The following is a 27174-nucleotide window of genomic DNA, read 5'->3' on the forward strand; positions in this document are numbered from 1 at the left end:
TCCTGAATGTTAGAGAAAGGTCTCATTAGCTTGAAATGGAGTTCAGCATAGCAGAATGTTGTAGGTATAGAAACATATTTAGAAAACACATTCCAGTTTTCCATAGAACAGAAGACAGCCTTGGAGGAATGGCAGGTTTGTGAATCCTTGCTTTTATCTCACACAAGGTTGGAGTTTCAAAGATATTTCTGTCCAGGAGAACTACCTGATCTCAATGTTCAAGCCCCTCATCTTTCAAGTGACCACACTTGAGTACTGACACTAAATTGGCTTTTAAATAAACAAACCAAACCAAAACAAACCAAACCAAGAGATATTTACTTGATGAAGTATAGATGCTGTTTATGCATGTTTTAGAAGGAGCAAGTGATGTTGGGCTTTGCCATTTTGAAAGATGCGATTGTACCTATGGCACATTAATCACTACTTTGTTCTCATACCTTCTCACTTGTGGACTGGATTTTGAAATCCATAGGTAAGATGGACATCAGAACAAACATGAAAAGATCATAGAAAATCATTAAATAATCAGTACATTATTTGATCTAAGATCAATTTGATCTAAAATCTCATGAAAAAAAAGTTTTCATTGTAGTTCAAATGGTCTTTAAAAAATTGATATGCTGGTACTATGAGTAGACTAGTGAGATTATTTCTAAGAAGATTAACTTTAGGTTAGATTCTGTGGGAAAAGGCTGAAGCCACAGTCAACATTGTTCTGCCCTGAGAACACGACACCTATTTCCTGCGTGACTGCCAAAACAACTATCAGCTTCATAAATGAACTCTGACAACAAAGCTGCCCTTTTTTGTGAATGAAAAATAGGATGAAAACTGAACGTCATTAACTGTTCAATTTCTGTCTGCTTGGAAACATAAAAAGCAAGGATACAACTGATTTTAGGATATAGAAGAACTCCGTATTTGGAGCAACTGTATGCACAGAGATCTTGCAAATCTCCTTAGGGCTTTTCCAAAGGTAGTATGATCTTGCTAAATCCCACTTATCAGATCAGAGTCTCACCACAACAGAGACTTTTAAGAAGCTCTCACTACCTGAACGTGTGCTGGAGCAGAGGTGATATTCACAGAAAAAGAGGAAAGTAGAGCTTTTTATGATGACTTGTGACAAAGAGAGTGCTGAATATCATCAACTAGTAGTACCAAACAACACTGAGATAAATTAACAGGTAGATTTCAAAATACCTGACTTGAATTTGTTTCAAAAATACTGTTCTGTTTTCCTAAAAGGAAGCCATTTCCCATTTTCTGTTGTATGATCTTTGACATGGCAGTAGTTATAAACTGTCATCTGCTTTTGGTAATGGCAGAAAAGTTGCATTGTTTTAGGAAGCCCCAGTGGGATAGGAAATAGGTAAAAACAGAGTAACAGAACTCAGTTCTGCAAACAGATGGAAGGGCCTAACTGTCCTTAAGTTTTAGATCATAATCATAAAATATCCTGAGTTGGAATAAATAATAATACACATACATAAAAATAATGAAATTAAACCATTACAAATATTTATTTATTTATTTTCAAACTAACCTTCACTGTGGCTCCAGGAAAGAAAAGCCAGTTGCCAGTATCCACAGGATCAAGATTATCTTCTAACACAACTTTTCTGTGAGCAGCGTTGATGATCAGGATGTTGTCCAATGCCCAACAGGCTTCATACACTTCTCCAGCATGAAGATAATCCTGTTTCCACTGAAAATGGACATTCTCCCCTTTAGCATCCTCAGGAAGGTACAAGATGTGTATGATTGTGCTGACATTGGAAGGAGCGCTGAAAAAGAGTGATATGGAATTAGACCAAACATAAGCCATAACCAGGAACGCTTTTCACTCATTTAACATGTTTACTAAGTGTGATACAGCTATGCTGATATCACTCGTATGATGGTAAATCTTATAAAGAGATTAGAAAATATCTGCCCTGAGGCAGAGTCCCACTGTCCTCAGTAGTGTACGTACAGATCAAACAAAGGCAGCCCCACTGCAGAGACCTTGCAGGCTGGGGCTGTGAGGAACAGATCAATGAGATGTTTGGAGAGCAGAAGCATACAGCATGGCAGCATTCATTCCTGATGCTGGTCACACTTCCAAGGTGACTGGCTAGTGTCTGGTATTTTGCAGGTATGGCAAAAAGGTAATGATAAGGAAGTCACAGTTCATGTGCCACATCTCCCCAAGCCTTTGGGACCGTTCACGCCCAGCACCCACCTTGCCCAAGAGACATCCTTCCCCTGCCTGTGCTGAAACAACACCAACATGGCACAATCAGCACCACGTGGCACTGTCCCTGCACAGCACACTGACCATCAGCATCTCTGTTCCACTCTACCCAATTTCTCTGCTCCCTGGAGCTGCCTGCAGTGGAGAGAAAGCTGCTGAAGCACATTCACGTAAACACTATAACTCATAGGAACCACAGGAGAGATGAGCATCCTTTCATAATTCATCTTCCTCTCTGCTTTGCACGACATTGCTCTATTGACCTATTTTCTGCTGCCAGCTCCAGCTGTCAGAGTTAAAGCAACACCATTCAAACAACACAAGCATTAATTTCAGAAATTTGGGGTTTCAAAGGCTTGTGTTTGCTCCATCACAATAGAGTCGTGGAACCATTTGAATTAGAAAAGATCCTTAAAGGCCATCTTGTCCAACTCCCCTGCAACGATCAGGGGATCTACAGCTAGATCAGGGTGCTCAGAACCCCCTCCAACCTAACCTTAAATGTCTCCAGGGAGGGGGCATCCACCACAGCGCTACCTGTTCCAATACTTTACTACTCTTATGGTAAAAAACTTCTTCCTTATACCCAGTTGAAATCTCCTCTCTTTCAGTTTGAAACCATTTCCCCTTGTCCTATCACAGACTCTGCTAAAGAGTCCGTTCCCTTCTTTCTCATACCCCCCATTAGATATGGAAAGGCACCTCTCAGGTCCTTCTTCCTAGAGTCTTTTCTCCAGGCTGAAGAGCCCCATAAGAAAAGATTATAAGATTCTCATTTGTAATCCTTGGTGCTTTCATGTAAATCAGTTTATTAAAAAACAAGGCATAATTCAACATATCTTGTTAGGAGCCAAACATCCACATCAAACTATATATTTTTATGGATCATTTTATCCTACCAAAGTAGAAACTCGCAACAGTATACATTATTGTTCCTGCTGAGATTAAAAATGATGCTGAAATGCAAAAGCCATTGACGTGTTGATTTGCAATGAAGTAATCACAAGGAGAGCACAACAGGCCCTATTTCTCGGTGTTTGGTACATAATGCAGATTGATGTGTCTATGGCTATGAAATGTGCTTTATTTTTTGTTTTTATCAACTCATGGTTTGTTCTTAAGGATGTCACTGCATTTGCTAACCTTTGATGTAAGAACAGTTTGATGATTTAACAGTCAACCCGCTCTTGATAAAAAACATTGTGTTACCCACCCCAGCATTCACCTCCTCACTTCAGCAAGGTTTGGCATGGCTATTGGTGAGACCCAGAAACACAAGCCTACAGCACAGACTGAGCTTTTTGGTTACTGGAGCTGCATTTTAACTCTGAAGTCATTACCTTCCTGACCTCCCACACAGGAGGTAGATGGAACTGTGATTTGCCAAAAGCAATGGCAGTACTGCAATTAGTATTAGTGGCCACAATTTCATCCCTCAGTTTTTAATATGCCTAAACAAGTGAGAACTTAAAAGTTAGCAATCAAAAAAGTTATAAAAGATTGAAGCTTAATCAACACCTGCTCACCCAGAAAGCACGAAAGTGATTAAAAAGCTGTAACAAACCTAATTTTCTCCAGCTGAGTCCAATCTGCAGAGCTGTTCTTGCTGTAGGACACTGTGATGCTGGGATCTGAGTAACTAAAGCGGCATGAACCTGATCCTAGGAAAAGTGATGAAATCATAAGAGTTATGATACATTCAAACAATAAATGTCCAGTAACAATCACTACTGTCTGTGCATTTGTCACATCATCACTTCTCTGTATTTTAAAGTGCATTGATGATGTAATCCCCTGGAATCTGTTGCTTCAGGTAAACACAAAATAATGCATGCTTTATGAGTCAGAAATAAAGTGGGAATGATAAATCACAGCCGTGCTGTGTAATCTCTGCAGATTTCCCAAGGGAAGCAAAATAAATTGCTTAACACTCCCCCACTGCAGGAAAAAAAACACCAAACCAAACCAAACAAAAACTAAAAACAAACAAACAAAAAACCAAACCCACCACCATATAATATTTAAACAAATTCTTGTTATTAGAGTTTAATCCACATAGCAGTATTTATAGGGAAAATAGTAAAAGACTGATTTTTGTACTGGTACATAGGAAAAAAAATAGAAATAAAAATATAGTAAATGATAGGAAGATCAGAATTACTTGAGCCACAGGCAAATGTTCTCCAGGAATTTGAAAGAACAAAGATATTACAAAATTAGTTATTTTAAGGATGCCCAAAGAGAATTAAATTAAGATATCATCCCATAGACTCACTAGAGCCTATAATTAATGATAAACATTTGATGCTGATCTGGGAATCTCAGAACACTTTACAAAAATGAACTAATTAAGCCCTATGGCACCCCTGCAAGGTAGGGTAATATATTTACTTTTGATTTATAAAAGGGTGCCTCTGGGTGCTGTCATGAATGATAAGCTTAACAATTAATAACGGGAACAGTCAAAATAATAAAATCTGAGATTGAACAATGCAACCTACCAAACTGATAAACAATCTGAGTGATAATTAAATACACTAAAAATACTATTTTTTTCCCTCAAATATGGAGTAATTCATCCCTCAGGAAATTCAACACCCAATGAAACAGATAAATCCTAAGCTGTGCTTCAGAGATCAACATGTCTACTTCAGAGACAGGTTGAAATATGAGACTTAAAGGAGGGCAGGCAGCAGATAGCAGCTACCTTCCAAATTAAAAGAAGCTGCTCTCAATTAAACAGCACCTCTGATCGCATCATTTTGCTGCTGGGTGCATAACACAGCTTTGCTCACAGTAGGGGTATGAATTATGGGTGGTACATGTGGTGTGTTATGCTTGTGTGTGCTGTAGGTATATTTGGTCACAATGAAAATCATGCATATACATGTACATAAATATAAATATATATTATAGAAAAGGTACTATATTAAATAATATAAATTATATAAAATATAGATGCACATAAATAAAGAACACACATATATGCGTTTAAATATACAAATGAAGAAAATGCTGGAGATAAAATTTTGCAACTTGGGATACATTACTGCTGTAATAAAAGAAATGGTCCGATTAAAAAGATGTCAACCACCTGCATCAGGGATCAGTCTGCACATTTGAGTGGGAATGTCACACACTGCTTGCAGCCCCAGCGCCCCGAGGCAGCTCCCATCATAGCTCTCAGCTCAGCAGTGCTGCACATCTGGTTTCCCACTCTGTGGCACACATCACGCACAGAGGGAAAAATAACCAAAAGGTGGGATTACATCTCATCTCCATAATTTCAGCTAATACACCAACTAGCACTCTGGAAATGACCGACGAAGTCAACTTCTTGTATCTTTTACTACTGTTATATTGCAAACGTAGCAGCAGATACTTCCGATCCACTCACTACAGCTGTGTGGGGCACATTCAGCTGCTCTGATACGTATTCTGCTGTAACAAGGCAAGAATAATTAATCCTGCAAAGGCAGCAGGACTCTGAATTACCAAACATATCCCCAAAATGACTACAAAGCAACTCTTTGGGTATAATTTACTGACAAGGCACTTTATTTCTATCATATTAAAACAAAATGATGTCAGGAAAAGCCTTTACATTTCATTTTTGCCCATCTGCTGAGATGGTCTACTCTACTGAGTGGCATCTGCTGTCAGTTTCTACTTCTGTGGCTTTTAGGAGTTCCAGGCTCTAATCACACTCATCAAAACCAATGAACTTCAGCTGGTTTAACCACTTTGGTTGGCAGGAGGCTGTGAGGCAAAGCTGCAACATACTGACTTTTCACTCATAGAAAAATGACAGGAACATAAACAGGAAAAATAACTAGCAATATAGACTTAATAACGTGCCATATCTGTTACTGTTGCAATCAGCTCTTGGTACAGCACTCTTCAAGAAAGCCAAATCAAAATGTCCTGCCAAAAAGTGGAGACGGACATATTTGCTGACAATACCATCCGTATGATATTATGAAGAATGTTCTCTCTTAAATCTGGACACTCTCAGACTGTGCAAAGAAGACAAAAGTTCTTGCTTTTAAGAAAAAAACACCACTGAAAAGTTGCAAGGCAGATGTGGTGCTTCCCCCATGTTCCTGTAAAGAGAGGAGCAGACACACAAAGCAAAGAGGAATGACAAGAGTGGGATTCTATTCCTATTTTAATAATCAGTCTGGTTGTACTAAGAGTAAGTTAGTTTGGGAATGTGATCAATGTAAGGTCAATGTAAGTAGTAGTTACTACCATGATGAAATATTTGCTTTTATCAATTTTTTTTTAATGTACATTCTTTTCTCAAAATCATAAGAATGTAAAATATTTATTATTTGAGCATCTAATTCTGTAAAACTTTGACAATAGAAAAACAGAAATGAACACATCTGAAAAACTGTCAGATACATTTAGGCATTATTCTTTGTCATTAAAACAGTCTTTTTAAAATATATAGGAACCACAAGGATCTAGTGCTTGCTTCTTTTACAAAACCAGTATTAATCCAACTTGTATTAATAGCTTCTCCCCAAGGAAAGGGAGAAAGATGAAATACAACTGTTCTCCAAAACTGGATTTATTGAGATGTCATTGAAAAACAATGTCTTTTCATGTAATTTTCAGTATGTCATTATTTTCAATATGACTTTCAAAATTATTATTAATGTTATCCCTATTACTCCATTTTACTGTACTATGAGTAATTCTAAAATAGAAATATTAAAAATATATCTTTTTTAAATCTGCAGTTTGAATGTTTGCTTCTCTCTTGACCAACAAAGCAATCATGAGCAAACAGGTGATTAAAATGCAAGCAGTTACATAGCAGAAACTGAAGGCAAATTTGCCCAGGAAAGGGGAGGCATCATTTACCCCACTTCTAGAGATGCTAAAAGATGCTAACTGAGCACAGCCACCCTTGCAGTATGTGACACTGTAAATCTTCACAACCTCTCATCTTCCAAATAAAAAGTTGTACAAATGACTTCAGACCTTATGAATGAGCCTAGACCTTAGTCATTTTAAACTAAGAATGCTCAGGTTTTGAATTAATCATGAAAACAGGTAAGAGAACATGCAGAATGATTACCATAAAGAAGCTTATATCAGTAAACTACTGCATGAAAGCAAGATGCTGCCTCTTTCTTAAAGCAAGTAGATCACAGTAAATCCAATGCTCTGTTGTGTTTACTGCCTAAATCAAACTAAATCCAGTTAGATTTAGCTAATCAGCTAGTTAGCTAAATCTAACTGTCTAAGACTTACAGTCATACTTTCAATATTAAGGTATATGCATGTGCAGATTACTCTATTTTTAATTTCCGTAGTTATAGGATTGTGTGTGAGGAACTAAGTATTTTCTTCTTTTTGCAATGATTTTACTCCTTTTCATAGGCTTTTAACTGAAATTCGCAGATTTTTAAAACTTTTGAAAAATGCTGAGGTAGAGACAACCTTCATGGATATCATTTTAGGTGATATATTTGAAGCTCTGACAATTTTTGACTTAGTGGAAACTATAAGCAGTAAAACAGGTTCTATTATAAGCCCCAACTACTTCCATACACTGCATAATCTGAAACATTAATTTATTTTGCCTACACTTTATATGCTTTTGCCCTAAGGGTAATAAAATAAAATTTACTTAAAGTTGAATCTAGACACCAACGCTGATAGGAGATGATTTTGACTGGCATAGTGTAATAAAGCTGAGCAGCTTCTGCTTGTTGCTTCATTAGTCCTACCTAAACCAAAACTATGCTTCCCAATTGCTTTCCTACATGCTTTGGAGGCTTAATAACATGTAGCCAGGACGTGACTAGCGCTGACCACATAAAGCACCCACCTGAGATGGAGATGGCTTCTTTTCCTGGAAGTCTCATTAAGTTCATTTTCAATGCTTTCAGTGCCATTATTAGTTAATATTTTATGCAGTTTATTTTTTAAAATATCATAGAGGTAAAGTGCTAAGAATATTTAAGGAGGAATGTTATGAAGGCACTTCATGACAGGTATTTGCCACCAGGTACTAGTGTATTTGTATCCAGACTGACAATGGCAGGCAAAATTAATTCAAGAATCACTACAGCTTTGCCTTCGACTGTGTCAGATCTAAATAAATCCGAGTCACATGGCTGTTGGTCTCTAAGATTTGTTAACAACACTGTTTAGAAGCTGGTGTTTTGCTGAGATAAAACTGAGTGCCATCTGCAAAGGAAGCAATATTTTTCCTCTTTATAGACTGTGACGTCCTCTGCCTCTTGACAACCTCTTGATAGTTCCTGCAAGTGCTTCAGTGGATAAGCAGATGAGATATCTAATGCTGGCTTTAAGAGGAATGAGTCTAATGCGCAACTGTGCAAGAAAAACTCACATGAAAATTTGTAGAAGGGTTTGATTATGTCCTAACTGTAGTCTGAATGGGAGCTCAGAAGAATACGGTTTATCCAGTACCAGAAGATTGCTTTTTTTCATTTTGTTAATGTGTTGAATAATGGTTAGTGTTTGCTAAGAATTATGATTTCTGATATCGCTTGAATTAAGCCAGCCAGACAGGATAATATAGTGGCTGAATTTGGCTGGCTTGCTAATAGTCTTTTTCCAAATTAATGAACCATACAGTCTGGTACAATGAGCACTCAATGGAAACTGTGCTGGTTTTTTTTTTTAGTATATGTGTATGTTGGCCTCTAATCAAGAGCCAGATGATTTCAACCATGTTAAAAAAAAGTGAATATTTTGTCCTGATTATACTGGAACTCTGATACAAAAATGTGCAACTCACTACTCATGTCATACCGCCTCTGATAACTTTCTCAAGAGAAGGTCATAAGAATATTTTTATTTTTCCTTGAAACCACAATTTTGAACTTAGTTTCAAGTGTGATTTTTAATTAGGATACATTTCTGATCATTAGTGTCTTTGATTATAGAATCAAGTTTACAGATAAATCTTTTAAAGGTAAAAAAAATCTTAAAATTAAAAACTGCAAGAACAACTGGGTTCTATGTTTTAATTTTAGTCTACTTCTTTACTTGAAAATAACTAAATACTATTATTGCTGACTACTTGTTTCTCTCTTACAAGATTTTGGCTCTCTGTGCCACTGTGTATGTTTTGACAGACAATCCAGAATAAACAACTGAACAGAGGAAACAATAACGTCATTGGTGTTGGCCCTTGGTAAAAATCAGAGCTACTCTAACTCTGATTTTAATTATGCATCTTGAGATGCAATGTCTCAACTGTTCTTTTCAGCAGAATTCAGAGAACAGCTAACTTTATTCCACTGACAGCTTTGGGCTGTTGTCTAAATTAAATGAACATGCTTTTAGCCTCCATCATGAAATCACGTAAGACTGAAAGAACAATTAGTAAATTGGAAGAGAAATTAATAAATATGTTTAAAATTTGTAAATACATTCTCAATTAGTAAACGCATTAATCAGAAGGACTTTGGAACTGAAGTCCTAAAGATTAAATAAAGGTCAGAGCCCCACTGGATGGGGCCATTATCAAGCTGCACCCACCCAAAAGGCGGCCTTGTTCAGTGCAGGGAATCTTCCACTGCCTCTTTCCATCCATGTCCTGCCAGGGTTATCAATAACAGTGAATGTACTTTTCGTGAAGTAATCCAGCTATTAAGTATGAAAAGTCTGAGGAAATACTTCTCCGCCTCAATTTCCTCTTGGTCTATTTATGTTCAGAGATACGATGCGCTTCCTGTGCTCACAAAAATTTGTTCTCTTCTAATGAACAAGATAGACCACAGTTCTTATTGCTTTTTGTGCTGAGAATGTTAAAAGAAAAATAAGCTAAGCAGAAAGCTGTTTTTCCTTTTTACCAATTTCCAGTTTATTCTGATGTTCTACAATCTAGCATAACTTTCTGAGCTACAGCCAGCAGGTATATGATTGGGTTATGTGTCTGCTGTCAAATAAATAATTAAATGATGCTTCTAAATTTAACCACATTCTTAAATGCACTAATATTGTTTAGATTTCCTTGCTGAAGGCAGAGTGAGTAAATCTGTTAAGATTTGGATGTAATGGACACCCATTAATTACAGCTACTGAAACAATAATGTCATTAACTCCCCAGAAAGACTCTTGTGTCTTTCTGGTCCTTGTGTCTGACCAAGTAGTAAACCCTACGGTAAGTAAGCATTTTCTACTCATATTCTCTTATTGCATTTTTCAATATTAGTGCCATTAAATGCTTAATGTCAGATTATGGAGAGGTCCCCTGAAAGGGTGACCTTTCAATGAAGAAGGGCAAAATTTAAATTACACCATTTCAATCTTAAAGTAGCTATTAAATGGTAAATTAACATGTGTTGATAAGAAGAAGAGACCTATTGCTTAACTCTGATGAGCAGTCTGAGCAAAGGTCAGTTATTGTAACTTTAACTCCACAAGGATGTGAAAATACAGGAGGGTATGTAGCATTTTGTTTAGATCCCATAGTAGATCATTTCAGAGGACCTGTACTGAAAGCACACAGTGGTCCCAAAACTGCTGTGTGAAAAGTGGCAACTTGAATATAAAGACTTGAAAGTAGTTTTCTTTCCTGCTTTATTTCCTTTCACCAGGAAAATTTGGGAAATATTTCTTTCTCAAGCCAAGTCTGGAGTTAAGGTGTTGTTCATTTCTGAAAGCCTAGAAAACAGATTGCGTGTTGTTAACTTTATATGTAGGTGGCTTACAACTGGTTGGGTGAAAGCTTTTTTTTTTTTCTGCAGTGCCTGATGGGTTTTCTTCATTTTTATCTGCTTTTGCTTTCAGTGATGCCCCTGCTCCCTTTTCCACCAGAAAAAGACCCAGGGGCATTTTGCTGAGCAGGGGGCTTCCATTCCCCTTCCCCCAGGAGCTGCAGATGCTTTGGTTTGGAGTTAATTCAAAAATGGACAATTTTAATCGTACACCACTGTTATCCTAATACAATGCTATGAGCAGGATTAAGATGAAAGTCAGCCTGTAATCCGGCATTTATTATTTCCAGCAACCAATTCGGTAATGGCCCACATTTACTGTGTGGAGCTGGCTCTGGCACTTGCCCTCGGTCAGAGCCGAGGACCCAGCTCCCTTATCTGTGCTGCTTTTCACTGCACAATAAATCTGTAGTGCTCACAGTTTAATTCATAGCAGTGGCAGAGAAACTGTGGTACAGAAATAATAAAAACAATATTTCATTGTAACCTTGAACTGGCCAAAACAACACAAATCATTTCACTACGAGGCCATTAAAATGTCTTTCCAATATGGCATTAACTTTAAGCCCTTTTTTTGACCTAGGCATTATCAAGGCAGCCTTTCTTGGATAACTCAGCAAAATCAATAAACACCACCTCACATCTCCTCTCATGCTATGTGAAGTGTGCTAGATGATGTTACTTATCTGTCTTCCTCTTTCACATTAGAGGTAATTTATAACCAGTGTATCTACACAAAGGACTTCTCTGCCAGAAAGGTGAAAGCTACTGGGTTTCATGTCAGGTAACAGAAAATGACAAATCGAGAAGCAAATAAAAAATCCTGATGTTCTTTTATCAAGTGGAAGATAGGAAATGAAGCAAACAGAAGAAAGACTAAGGCAAATTACATTGATTTTTGCATTTAATTATATCAAATTTCCAAGCTTTTTCCAAATGGGTAGGAAATAAATAAGGATAAAACAACCTGGGTGTTGGGATGTAACATGTTATTACTGTTAGGAAAGGAATGGATCTGAATGTAGCAACAACTGAGCTTCATTTTATAATTTTGATTTCTTACAGAATTAGTACTTCAAATTACCTAGGTTAAAAGCTGTTCTTATGCGCTATTTAAACTCAACTCAGGCAGAGCATTTACACATTTTTATTAGTCAGTTACCTGGTATGAAATCCTTCAAAAACTAGCCCAGGAGTGCCCTTTGTTTGCCTAACACAAGATAATCTCTCTGTCCTGTGGCCACCATCTCCCTTCCTCCACCGTGTGCCTCAGGAATTCTCCTTCACTGTTTATACCACAGTCAACATGACCTTATAAATGCACCAAGCACACAAATCCGGTGTTTCCTGGAAGGTGTTGGAGAAGGAGAGACCTGTGTGCTGAGGGAAGTCATCCATACAGGTGACTAAAATGAAGGAGGCGGCTCAACATGTCCAAAACATGTGGCCCCAAAAACTGTGTGTTCAGTGAGGTAGTGAGAGATTTTAAAGATCAAATACCCTTCCACGTAGTCCTCAGAAGGGGCTTATTTTTCACTTTAGTATTTCTCTAGAGACACACGAGTGAATTTTCATAGCAATTCTGAAAAGAAATGTCTATGTATGCCTGGTTCAGCTGAGGTACAGTGCTACCTCATAAAATGGCTACTACAGCATTTATCAATCACTGGATAGTTTTTGCTAATTGTAAACTAAGCAAACATGAAAATTAAGATCAAGTAGTCAGCAATTGTTCCTCCCAGCTGAAGCTGTGGCATATTCAACAAAACATGTTTGGATGTGTGAATTTCTATTGGGTCATCTGAATCCAAGCAGAAGATAAATAGATGGTGTAAAAGCAGTACTGTCGCTGAAACAGCTGCCACTAGAAATGAACTAAAACATAATAAAAATATTAATGACAAGTCTTTGGATCGTTGCATGGAATCAAATGAGTTCATCATTGTACACGCTGCTGAACCAAGCAGTATAGGGATATTTCAGCATTGGTGAGGCCGCACCTTGAGTTCTGTGTTCAGTTCTGGGCACCTCAATACAGAAAGGACGCTGAGGCACTGGAGCAGGTTCAGAGAATGGCAACAAGGCTTGTGAAGGGCTTGGAGAATGTGCCCTATGAGGAGAGACTGAAGGAACTGGGGCTGTCTAGTCTAGGGAAAAGAAGGCTGAGGGGAGACATTATTGCTCTCTTCCAATATCTGAAAGGTGCTTACAGCGAGACGGGGTTGGTCTCTTCTCACTGCTGACAGGATGAGGGGAAATGGCCTCAAGTTGTGCAGGGGAGGTTTAGGTTAGATGTCAGGAAGAACTTCTTTACAGAAAGGGTTATTGAGCACTGGAATAGGCTCCCTAGGGAGGTGGTTGAGTCACCATTCTGGAATGTGTTTAAAAACTGTTTGGATGTGGTGCTCAGGGGCATGATATAGTGGTGGGTTGTTAGAGTTAGGGTAGTATGGTTAGGTTTAGGTGGACTTGATGATCTTTAAGGTCTTTTCCAACCTGAGCAAGTCTATGATTCTATGATTCTGGAGGGAAGAAGAAGGAATTGCCTTCCTGCAGATGTCCTGCAGAGCCCTGCAGACACTACTCCAGGTGAGCACACAGCGAAACTATTTTCTCCATGGACATACCTGGGGGTCAATGAGTCAGTTGCACTATTTTATATTTATAGGCTATTCTTGTAAAGTAATTTGTGTCCATTATGATCTTCTCTTTGCTGAAGCATAAAAGCTTGGCAGTCATTACTAATCTAAAAGGCACATTCATAAATTCTGTTTTAAAAACTACTATTACGACTACTATTACTATTTTAGTTTGAATATGTATCAGAGCAAAAAAGAAGTATTTCCCTTATCTACAGAATCAATTACTTGTAGTTTAATTCTCTAGGATTCAGACTGATAACAAACTGCCACTTCAAAAATGAAGAAACCTAAGCCTGAAGAAAAATGCATTATTTCAGTGAAGGTGTTGAAAACGATCTGTGCTTTGTCTTCAACAAACATCAGTGAGATCCTTAGTACGTAGATTTACAGAGTAAATCAACTCTGGTATTGACCCTAGGGACCTTGGTGGTTCAAAAAGAGTAATAGATGCTGCTGTGTTAATGATTCACTAACCTGCTGTCTGAGGCAAGTCAGGGCATGACATGAAAACCCTTTTGGAACCGTTATGTCAAAGATCTGCATCCCAATCAATGACCCTTACTCATACACTAATCAAAAGCAATCAATAGCATATTTTAAATTGTTTTCTCTATTGCACTTGTGAAAGACTGTGAAATGAGCAAGCATTAAAAATAGACTGTAAATATTCTAAACCACATAGAAGTTCTTGATATGTGCATTACACAGGGACCTTTCCTCTTAAAAAGAAATGATGCTATAAATATAAAGGTCAACACAGGCTCAACACACAATTACTCTTCAGTTAAGTAGTGTTCATAGTCAGATGGATTTATAAAGCTCAAGACTTCTAAAGGAAGACAGTGGTGACTGCTCTGCCAGCAAATAAAATTGAAAGAGTGAAATACCTTTCACTTTTGAGCATGTTTGGAGAAATGATTAGCTCTGCTACTTGTTTTTTTGTGATTAAATGATGAGTTTGTCAATGAAATATTTATGCATGTAAAAGCAGAAAGTGTAATATTTTATTTTCACTTAGGAAATAAATAAGCAAAAAATAGGGAGTATCACAGAATTGTTGGGTTTGGTTGGAAGAGACCTCCGCAGATCATCTAGTCCAACCCCTGCTAAAGCGGGTTCCCTACAGTATATTGTAGAGGAAAGTGTCCAGGAGGATTTTGAATATCCCCAGAAAAGGAGACCCCACAACCTCTCTGGGCATCCTGTTCAAATGGAACTTCCTGTTTCTACAGAGAACTATTAAGATATTAAAAGAGATTAACAATTTGTATATATTGCTAGAAAATAGAGGAGGAACAATTAATGACATGCTTTAGTAATGACTGAGGATCTTTGGATAATACCATAAAAGTTGAAAAGAATTTTAAGATATGATCCTTCCTTACAAACATTTTGCATTTATTCAGTCAATGACACTGTCAAATACACCCTGATTGTAGAGGAGTGTTTAAGAGTTTTCATGAACCAATCTGAAGAAAGAGTGCTTTCCTTATCAATTATTCCTATTTTCCAATATTTTTTCAGTAGTCAAAAATGACCCATCAATACTAGAGCATGAAGAAGGAGCTATGGAACAAATTTTTTTCAGGGAAATTGAACGTTCTCCAGAAACAGTTTTTATGTTGAGACACACATGGCTACAAGGAGCACCTGCATGGGAGGACATGCTAAGTGTTGATGCTCATCAGCTTCAGCTTGGTGTTTGACACATGCTCTGCGGAAGAAGGAGGACTGCAAATAGTCTGACAATGCTGAACGCCCACGCAGAGTATGCACAGCCCACATGCATCACAGACGTGGAAGCATATGCTTGAAGAGGATGCCCAAGGAACAGTGCCACTTGCACACCTGACACCTTGGCATTTCTCCCTTAAAACCTTTTCTATTCCCTTTACAGGATTCCATGAGTAACTTTCTTCCCACCTCTACCTCAGTTATTAATCTCTCATTACTGTCTAGTCACCTTCAATCACATGGACCTACATGAATGACAGTTTACGTTCATCCCTGGAGAAATCTAGGGACTTAACTAAGGGGAAAAACCTAAGCTTTGGAGTAAGTAATAGAGAATATTCCAGCTAATAACTGAAGCTAACATCTGTGTAATATCCTGCAATCCCAAGTTGTTGAACATACCTGGCCGATCCATGGCCCATGGGAGTGCAAAGGTATTGCTTTAAATATCAACAATCCTATTGAGTACTGAGGAAACTGCCAGATTTTGTCTTTCCCATATCTGTGCTTTATCTTGGAGATATGTAGTCACGGGTGATTAAAGATATCTGAAGGAATTGAAATCTTCTGCACACTTGGGCCTACAGCTCATGAATGTAAGCATCGCCCCAGCCCTGGACCACAAGGCAATGCCAATGGAGTGAGTGCAGTATGGCAGAGACATTGCTCTTGCTCAGAAAAGCTACTGTGCATTAATGCTGTCCTGCGTGCTAAACAGGGCTTACTAACTACCTTTCCATGCTAATTAAGGCTTCATCCTTAGTGCTCCTTTTAAACTTTATTGCCCTTCAGAGTACAAGACTACCAGATGCATAGCACATTAAGAAAACTACACAGAATATCAACTAATGAAAAATTCACTAGTATCTTATCCATTCTGACCATACAGGGATTCGTGATGTAATCAAAGCCAATTTTTTTGCTTCATTTTCCAATCTTCACCTGCTGATATAGCTGCAAATACAGAATTCCATTTGATAATTAGTGATGACAGAAATCAAAGGATATGCACTTTCATGTGGTCACAGCTAGGTGAGAAATCTAATATAAAGGCAATCCCAAAGGATTTCAGCTTAAGGTATTCAGTGGCAGATAGAAAGTTGAACCTTCTTTAAGAAAAGGTAATTCTCTTGGATGAATCTCTAAATAGGGTTATGATTAATCTGGACATTTGGGAATAAGATGGAAACTGGCAAATGCCTTGTTCAGTTTTATGATTGTAAAGCCAAGTACTGCTGAGCACAGCAGAAGTCTCCCGGCTCACAGTGGTTTTTATCAGTTACAAAACCAATCTGTGCTATATTTCAAGCCCTACATAGGCATGCAGGTAATGTGATACAATTTGAACTTAGGCTGAAATTTTATTTACTCAGATACATATCACCCCTCTCCTGCTCTATTATGTGGGGGATTTTACCGGTTTCTACTGGTACAGTTCAGGATATTGTTACCATATATGATATTTCCTACTTGGCCATTCTTTGACCTTTTTTTTATTTGACCTTCCTAGATGATAGGACCAAAGGCTACTAGAGAAATTCTGGGTGTGGGAAATGCAGTTTTCTGTATGCCACCTGTAGCAGGACCCAGCTGCCAAGCTGGAACAGCATTCACTGACGATGAATGGTACAAACACAGGTGGGAGAATGAGACAGAAATGTGTGGCTTTAAAAACCCCAGGAATGTGGGTGAACAGCATGTCCTAACAAAGCAAATGAACTGCTGCCCTTCCACTGGTTGCATGAAGCTACAGGGCAGCTCCAGGCTGTTTTTCTGCTAGAAGTGTTGGATTTTTGTGCAGCAATTTAACTTAGGAACAGACACATTTTGCTAGCTTTTTAAAAATGGTAATTCTATATAAAAACACATATACCAATCGTTAGCACTAATAACACTGCTGTGAACTGCACAGTGACAAGTAATGTTGCCCTCAAATAGTCAAATGAATGACTTCAGGTAGAAACAAATGTAACTGATGTGTTTCTGAGCCTTCTAGGATATTGATTTCAGATCCATTAAAAAAAAGAAGCAGCCTGCCAAGCTGCCTGATAGCTCTTATTTCCAACTGAGATTTCTGGACTTTAATCACATCTTTGCTGAGATACTTCTAGTGATTTACTTTTTTAAAAATAGGTATATAATTTGGAAATATATATCCAGGAGTCCACAGAGAAAGCAGCTATATTTCTTGCTTGCTTTTTTATTGAACTATTTGTGTCATAAAAACATTTTTACTTCATACTTTGAACACTGAGATCTAAGTTAAGGAAGTAAGTGTTTTCCGAATTTGCCCTCAGTCCAAGCCACAGCTTCTGCAAAAAGCCCAAACCACGCATTGCAGTAACTTACAGCAGGCATTCTAGGTGGTAGAGCATGCCACCCCCCTGTAAATAATTAGAATCAGACAGCATCTAGTTTTGTTCTGTCCTGCTATCTATTCTGTTTGTATAGATGTGTTATAAACAGCTTTATCCAACCATAACCTGGAAGACATCAAGGGTTTAAAATATTAAAGAAGAAAAATCCAGTTTTGCTAGTTCTATTTTAGAAACAGCAAACACATTAGAGAAAGAGCAAGTGACTATAACATTTGCCATTGGGTTATAAAATAGATGTGATAAAGATTACTCCATGACTACACCTCCCATCATCAGAGTATCCACTGGAATTGCTCCTTTTCAAAGTTTGCACTGGGAGTTTCATGGATTATCAAGAGATGAATAAATGTGCTGTAGTTTTTACAAGATTATTTTAATCTCTCATGTCAAGTGCCATACCAAACAAAACAATGAAGATGAAACTGAGGGTCATTTTCCATTGCAAAAATGACTTTTTACGCTTTCTCAGGTGAAAGACTGAGCTAAACTTACCAAGGGAAAACTGAAGGACGGATGCAGTGGTTGTGTTAAGGCCATTGGTGGTCTACAGGAAGAAAAGCAAACAGCAGAGAGATCGTGTTAGCTCAGCAAAACAGTACATTCATCACTTGTTTTTCTTTGAAAGCATGGAAGGTCTCTGGATACCTAGATTTCCAGTGAATAAAACTATTAATTTCCTATCCTTTCAGGTTGAGTGATTGTGGACACTGCTGTTATGTCATTTTGATTATTGATATCTCATCACATGTCATAGCTGTTTTCCTTTTTTTTTTTTTTTTACTGTATTGATGTCTGCCAAATGATGTGAAATGCTGGTACTCGATCAGTGTTAGGAGATCTAAAAAATGAAACAACCCCGTCATCATCTATGGCCAGCTTGGATAAACATGTGCATATGTAATTCTTTTTATTTACTTCTCTCAGCACAGAACAAGAAACAAAAATGATCATAAATAAATGATGAAAATAACATTAAATAAATATAAAATAATAAAATGAAATATTTAGAGGAAATAATATAATCTTAGTCTTCATCAGTAAAGCAAACAAAAACTTGGTGATACAGCATAATATATACCATGAAATTTTGTAGCAGCATCTACCCATCCAACCAAGACCTAAAGACAGGCAAAAAACTTCAAGTAGGTCACTCTGTATTCAGGACACTGCCCACCTGTGTTGCTTTTCTTTCTCCCTATTCAATACCCTCATATTTCAGTAGTTCAAATTAGGACAATTTTATGAGATAAAAAGAATTACAGTATTGTGAAGAAGATAGAACCACCTGTATTATTTCAAAATTATTTTAAATACATTTTGAAAGTTAAGCTTAACACTACTGCTATTTGAGAAGCAAGCCAAAAGCACTACTATAAAGACACTGCCTGATCTAGTTATTTTGTCGAGGAGCTGAAAAATCATAGCAACTATTTAGCAAAGAGAAAGAGCTACTGGATCATTGTCCCAAAAAGAAAAGACTCAAAGTTTGGTTCATTCACATTTGCAAAAGACCCAGCAGAGATATGATTTGTCACTATAAGCAGACATTGTAGGCTAGAGTGAAAAAAGGAAAAATGTACAAAATGAAAGACCACATCGGGAAGAAACAAAAGAAAAAAGGAAAAAAAAAGAGCAGACAGTAAGTTTATGCAATCTTAAAAATGTCTTTTAATTAGAAGAACAGTGACAGCAAATGCCCTAAGTAAATTCATCCGATATTTATTGCCAGTGGTGCCTACAGCTTGGATCTGAAGACCTTGGAGTTTTCCTCCCATGTCAGAACCCATAGACCAAAACTTCACGTAATTTCCCATTAGAGTAGCGATGGACTCTTCCATTAGGAAATCTGTGATCCTCACTCATTCAGATCATCATAATGTGGATATGGCTAAAGAGAAGCCAAACTTCAGAACAAACTCAATCCCAGAAGCAAGGTCTGGGGCTAGCAGAGCTCTATGCTTTGGCTGCCAGTGCTGAGCTGGGGACTTGCATGAAGGTGGCTACAAGTAGAATACCTGGAGGACTTGAATACCCTGAGTGATGGAGAGGAAATTGAATAGAAGATCAGCAACAATAATAATAAAATTGTTGAACTACAAAATACAGATAAAAAATGGAGCTCATGGGCAAACTGTCATTTTCTTAAAAAAAAAACAGCACTCAATTAAAGAGTATACCCAATTACTTGGAAGATCCTACTATGGCATTATTACAAAGGCAATGTTGTCAGCATTTCTGAATGGCAAAAAGCACATTTTCTGTATAATTTCCCCAAGTCACACAGCAAAAGCACAGATTCTTCCATTATCGGGTATTCCTGTCTGCTTTAATTATCTATTGTGTAGATATATATGAAAACTGGAGAGAGATCTCTCATGTCTGAACTCCCTTATTTCCCTGCACATTGCTGCATGACAATGAACAAAAGGTAATCCAAAATGCAGATGTTTTCTGACTGTTACTTAGGACTCCAGTGATGCAGAACTAATGCTGTCTCTCAGCTCCCTGTTTCTGCCCTTCTGTCTTTGGCGACTTTCAGAAAAATATCCATATCTTTGCCAATGCATGATCAGAATATGTATGCATATTCACATCTATATGATTAACAAATTCCTGGGTGACAGGACAGCTTTCACCATTCCCTTCCATGTATTAACATCAGCATTTAGATGGTAAGAGGTAGATGAGCTTGAGTAGCTGATTTCAGTCAAGCAAATGGTCTTCTTCTTTTGCAAGTTAGTTTTAACCTGGACTCATTTACAAATAGCATTTTTACTGTGCAGCACACCAGTGCTTGTATGGATAGCATCTCTGCCTTCAGGCAATGGTGCAGAAGAAGAGCAAAAGAGATTCAGCTTTGTCCAGTGCTGAACCAAGTTAAGGTATTTGTGAATTTATAATAGACGGAGACCTGATCCTGGGTTCCAGTGGGTGTAGGTGAGCATGGGGCATGACTGTACTATCCAAGCAGCTTTTCACTGAATGTCAAAGAACATCAGAGAGATCTTTGTTTTCCTTCCTCCACGATGAGAAGAAAAAGGTCCATGAAATGGCTTGTTTTGGCATGAGTTTTTGATGTCTTTTTTTTTCCTACATACACTCTGAATGCAGAGGAAATTTTCTCGTAAGTGTTAACAAATGGGATCTTTACTGAAATGCACTAAAGATTAACTGATAATAAGGCTACAAGTGCTTTAGGAGGATGAATGAAAATTTAAGTAATTAATCACAGCTATTAACGATCTGTGAACAGATTTGGTGAGACAGATTCTCAACCATCACAATAATCTCAAATAGCAGTTTTCAAAACTATTTGAAAATTTGCAATTATCTGTACATTACAATGTATTACAAAATACAATTTTTCTCTCCTTGGAATATTTCTAAAAAGCAATTATAGTCTTTAAGCAAAACCAAGGAGGTTGCATTTATATCGGCTCTTTTAAAATTGTAATTGTCCCAATTTATGTTCATTCTGTCAGGATTGATTCAATATTATGTATCGCTTTTATCATGCCAAGTAATAAAGTGCTTTCTGACTTGAGTTATGAGTACCTATTATATTAGCTTACATTCAATTAATTATGTTATGTCGTGCAAGTTCTAAATTCAAAATGAAACACTTTATCAATGTTCAGTAGCTCATATTACCAAGAAATTAAATGTTATCATTTATCCAAAAGGCATTCAGGAAAAAAAACCAAAAGAGAATATGTTGAGAGTTGTTCAGGTAATGTTTTAGAAAACAAAAAACAAAATGACAACATTTGATCTTCAAAAAACTTTTGAAAAGTCTTGTAAAGGACTGGTAAGTTCAGATACCGCAGAAAGGAAACCTACATTTTTTCTGAGCAGGCAGGGAGTCTTTAGTAGCTATTTTTCTCTGTAACATCCCTCACACTAAATATCTTTCCAGGATTTTACCAGTGGTAAATTCTCACCAACAGACACAGACAGTTGGTATTAAAAAACCTCTCCCTGCAGCAGCAGGCAGCTACAGGCAATAAGGAGCAGAGACGGAAGTCAAGGAAGAAAACCAGTAGCTGTCACAGTTGTTGATACAATACATTTTGCAAATTCAACTCCACTTAGTATTTTAAAGCAATAATGTGGAAAAAGGAGCCATGAACAGAAATAGATTTCAAGAGCAATTTCAAGAATGGGACTCAAAAAATAGATAAAGATTGGAGAAGTAAAAAAGGTTTTAAAAATTTTGACAGGGAGAGATAAATTGTTTAGATGCTGAAAGATGGTTACACATGAATATCAAGTCATTTCAAAGAATATTAGGATTAAAATATATGTCCATATTTGAAAATGAACCCAGGTCAGACCTGTGGTATGAGCGTGTCCTATGCTCACCCCAAATATTAAACCTTTCATAAGGATTTGATTTTTCAGCAACACTGCCATAATATTTATAATTCCATTGTTAGGCTTAGAGCTGTTTATAAGCATGATTATTTTTTCAGCTGATTATTTAATCACACCACTTAGGCATCATAATACATTTTCTCCCAAGTTCCTGATGCTAGGACAGTGCCATTTTGCATTTGGCAGTACAAGACATACAGTCCAATGCTGGATTTCTAAGTCAATTTGTGATTAATAAAGGTAGGCTGAATTACATATCAGCAGGAAGAAGACATCTAATTAACAACATTTTGAACTACTTGGGGCCCTTGGTTTGCTAAATGCAAGTAAGTTATTTTTCAAGAAGTGTTACCTACATGCAATACTGGAATTTAAAATAAGTAAAAAAGTGTGGAAAAAGCATCCTAGTGTGGAAAAAGCATCCTAGTGTTGTGACTTCATTTCTGTACAAGGCATAAAACAGTGCATCTCTTCTCAAGGCAGTTAATGAAGCTTAGCATGTTCAGATAGGATTCAAAGTAGCAGAGAGGCAATTTAGCAGCACTGTCAGGATTTCCCTGCTGGAGTTGGCTATGGAGGGAATGACTGAAACTCTCCTTTACCCATAAAATAAATAAATTGCTTTTAAATCTGTTTATGCCTTTGAGTCACCAGCAACATCTTCGTTGCATTTGTGCAATTTTGATCTCACTTAAAGATGTAAAATTAATCCCATTAAAGGAATTGTTAGTGTCTCAAACAAGGAGAAGATTCTTGGCCAAAACCACTTCTGTTTTATGGCACTCTTCCATCTATCTTCTTCAAATAGCTCTCATTAGCCTCTCCCTCCATTCAGAATACTATTGAAAACATGAAAATTAATTTTGAATTATACAGGCTTTGAGCTGCTCTTGTAATTTTTCAGTTCTTTCAGAATTTCCCATTTTATCTACATCACTGCAGCTAACTGCTGGTGTCAGCTGCAGCATGTGGGCATTGGTTATATATCTTTCAATTAATTTCCCCCACCCAGATGATCCCAAGTTAATGCAAGTTGCATCATGTTGTTTCTTTCAGCAATTTTATGGCCAAACTACACCCCAATGAAATTAATTCTGTCACCTTCATCATGACTCAATTTGCTACATATACTTTCCTTAGACTGGCAGGTGCTTGCTCCAGGCTGCATTTAAATCTGTAGGATGCCTTGTTCTCAAGTGCTGCTTTACAACCAAACTAACATTTGTCAACAGCAACAAGAAAAAAAAAAAGGGAACGGAGCTAATAGAATACAAGAAGAAAAATGAACCTTGTCTTCATTTCATTGTTGGAAATAAAAAGAGGATGACAATAATTTGATAACAAAGCTCTGTTACATCACCTTTCACAGAATCACAGAATGGCCTGGGTTGGAAGGGACCTCAAGGATCATGAATCTCCAAGCCCCTTATGACAGGCAGGGCCACCAACCTCCACATTTAATACCAGACCAGGCTGCCCAGGGCCCCAACCAACCTGGCCTTGAACATCTCCAAGGACAGGGCATCCACAACCTCCGGTGAATATTCACCGGATCAAGAGATTTTCCCTTGCAAAAGATTGCAACAATTTTTGGTTATCAGTTATCAGTTATCTATTATTTTGGATGTTCCTGTAGTGTTCTTCCATGGCATTATCACCTTTGCTAAGGAGACTGTCTGCTGAACACTAAACCTGCAAAGCACTTACCAGCTCTCGGGGACCATATGGCTCACAGAAAGTGATGGCACTGCCGTGCATAATCACACCACACTGCTCTCCAATCTCACAATTGCTGCATTCAGACCTGCAGGAAGAACAGAACATTTTCAAAATGGAAACAAGAAACCACACACTGGAGACAGCATCAGGCACAAAGACTGTAAAATAAGACTGTTATATTTTGGCACTCAAATCACACTGTTTCGCTAACACAAGGTCAAGCACCTTTAAGTCCAGGGTGCTAAATATGCCTCTTGATAAAGGACCATGTGGGTAGGTAGATAGATACTTGCTCTTTACTGCAAAACATGGGTAGGATCAGATCAGAGAAACAAACCAGTGCTGAGTGATTTTATGATGCCACTTTAGATCACAGGGACAGTAAGTAATTCAGAGGTGTCCTAGTTTGCAAAACTCGAAACACCACTTTCCTGCTTTCCTGCATCACTTCTGCATGACTTTGGCTTTACAACCTTTCTCTCAGGGAAGAAATCTCATTCATGGAAATGAACAGAATAAAACACTCTGGTCTGGAGAGACAACCAGCCTTAGTGTGCCTTCAGTCCTCTATTATCCTCATGCAGCATGGATGGAGACCAAGGCCTAGCACAGAGCTTGGCCTTCAGGCATCTCACTGAGTTCCTCCTGACAAGGCTGTCGCACTCCTCCAAACAGGAACAGGAATGGACACTGTGGATTTTGAAACCTTGAACTCTCCAGCTGCAGGGTTATCTATTCTAAAGGCAGGCTGAAGGTGAGAACCAAGCAGGGAGGTGGCACTGTCGCAGGAGAGCTTGGAATGTTCAATGTCTGCCATCTATGTTGTTGCAAATCAAATGTAGAGACAACATTTGCTCTGGGGACAAATCCATTATAAGCAATGGTGAATTCACTCCAAACCTTCTCATTTCTTTCCAGTTTCTGTCTGTACTTTGATAACTGGTATTTTTACAGCCTAAAGTGAAATGGACTTCAGTAAGGGGTGCTTAGACCTTTTCTTCTTTGGCTACTCTCACACAAAATGCCTCTGGCTTGCCTACCTTTTCTGATGCAGTGTGCCACAAAAATACACATTCCCATAGTTTAGTAATTTGCAAAGGCTTGATTTCACTCTTTTAATTCTCCAGCTAATTTCTGAATGAACAGAAATCAGATGAAAAGAAAGAGATTTCAACAAGATAGGGGCTTGTTGATACATGTGATCATAGCAGTGATCACAGTTAATTCCTACATAAATTTCCTTGATCTTTTTCTTTTCCTAAGTTATGGGGCTTGTTTGTCTTTTCATTGGTAAATGTCATGCCAAACCTCTGTCAAGTCCTTCTGGAAGCATCTTGAAGCAGGATATTTCTATTCCTGAGTGTCTAAAAACCATAAGCACACCATGGGCCCTGTTAGGACAATTTAAATCTCTGACTGCACTGCTGGGAATGGTCCAGCAGCATCGTCAAAGGGTCAAATCTACCCAGAGAGCTGGGGCTGAGGGATAGATGTTAGACTTTCAGATGCACAGATGTACTGAATAATTGATTGCACTTGTTATTTTGGGTTTCTTCACTTGATCCAGGGTCAACTCAATGCAGGGTTGGCTATAATGTGCTCAAGTCCATTACAGAAATCAAAGATGAAGACCTCGTCCCACTTCTTAAGTCACTCCCTTATTCTAAGATTTTATTAAACTTCATTTCCAGTTCCCAGAATAAAGTCAGATTCTAAACATCCTTGATTTTTTCCTTGTATGGATATTTAACTAAGGTCATTCACATCAATGTAAATCACAATGATAGCATTTAGTATTTAGGATTTAAGTAGCAAAACTGAATCCTCTAATAAAGTAATGTAGTTCCTATTGATTTCAATGAATTAATATTTACTTACATAAGCTACAGCTGGCCCATAATTTTATTTTTCAGTATAGCTCAAGAAGAGAGTATACAAGTGAGCTGAAGCGTGCCTTAGGAGAAGGCAAAGAAACAAGGTTTAGAGTGTGTATGTTTTCTCATTATCTAAATTTCACTTGATCTCTAAACTCTGGTAACTGAAGAACATGGGAACGAGAATAAGAATACCTGGAATTCTGTAGTATTCTGGCTGCTTATAATCATTATTTTATTATTTATATTATGTGCTCCTATGCTTTCAGGTTTTATAGCAGAGTAACTGCCTGAAATCTCCATATGTGCAGAGACACATACATGGCAGGAAAACCTTACCTACAAATACTACATAGGGAATATTTACACCCTAATAAAAGGACATACTATTTAAGCCAAGTGATAATGTAATTATTTCATTATCATATATCAAAAAATATAAAGTGATTTAGCTGTTAATTTATTCTACTCCTGTAGAATATACAAATGTAATACAGCTCTTTCATCACCACTCATCTTCTCTAGGATGACTCCTCTCATTAGAAATTGTATGACTGTTGGTAATCCTTCTTCAAACCTTTGTGCTCTCTTTGAAATGCATCACTTCTGACAACAAATTGCCCAGCAGCTTGACAGGAATGTATGAAGAGTAAGGTAATTGATCTGGTGTTCCTCAGATCATCATCATCATCATATTACGTGTTTAGAAATGACGCAATTTATTCTTCTCTGGTGCAGACAGTAAGGTTAATTTCTTTTCCATTCATATAACCAGGAGACAGTATTAATCGCTCTGTCTAGGTGTAGCTTTTTGCTTTCTCACCTGCCTGGTATAAAGTCTTAGCACATTAAAATCACTTCAGCTTTCTCTTCACAGCTGGTTCTCACTGGCACTGTTGACGTTTGTTATATTCATCTAGATGTCTTCTCTGCAGACTGCCATCACTCTCATCCCCAGCCTAGAGTCCCATCTCTCCCAGCTATTGTTCTTCACTTTGCTGAAGGGGAAACATCTGCTGCTTCCTCATCACTATTTGTCATCTCGTTTCCCTCTACAATATCTGAGTTTGTGGACATTATATTGACTGATGTCTTTTGTGATGTTTGGACTATAAAGAAGGTAAACATCTCAAACTGCCACGAGATTTTAAAACATAAATCTTTCTGAAGTTTAATCCCACAGTTTTAGTGCAATTTGGAAATCACTTTAGGACCTCTCTCTCCTGTCACAAAGCTCTCTGCCATTTCTGTGCCACTGGAAATATCACTGTACCTCTTCATTTCTCATATGCTATGAAGAAGTGATGGAGTCTGTTTCTTGCTGATTGATTTTACTTGCTCAGCTTTTCTTCAAATTGTCTTTGAGGAGTTTATCTTTTGTAAGTGATTGCTATTTGGAGTGTCAATGGGCTCTGAGATGAAACATGGCACTAAATTGAGAGAGTTTAGCCAGCAACAGCTTCCACGTAGAGTTTTTCTTTTTCAAATGTACTGAATTCTTTG

General features: G+C 37.7%; 1 protein-coding gene across 2 annotated transcripts in view; it reads right to left on the reverse strand.

Annotated features, from left to right (window-relative positions):
- RELN (reelin) overlaps window positions 1-27174 on the reverse strand; it is a 271996-nt gene that overhangs the window by 121411 nt on the left and 123411 nt on the right. For both annotated transcript variants that reach the window (XM_085216903.1, XM_085216905.1), the window contains exons 7-10: window positions 23786-23882; window positions 18197-18248; window positions 3804-3900; window positions 1550-1790 (exon numbers count right to left, since the gene is read on the reverse strand). In XM_085216903.1, coding sequence (XP_085073029.1) covers window positions 1550-1790; window positions 3804-3900; window positions 18197-18248; window positions 23786-23882 — 487 coding nt within the window. The remainder of the gene's footprint in view (window positions 1-1549; window positions 1791-3803; window positions 3901-18196; window positions 18249-23785; window positions 23883-27174) is intronic.

The sequence above is a fragment of the Meleagris gallopavo genome, chromosome 1 (genome assembly GCF_905368555.1).
Source record: "Meleagris gallopavo chromosome 1, MGAL_WU_HG_1.1, whole genome shotgun sequence".
Taxonomy (NCBI): domain Eukaryota; kingdom Metazoa; phylum Chordata; class Aves; order Galliformes; family Phasianidae; genus Meleagris; species Meleagris gallopavo.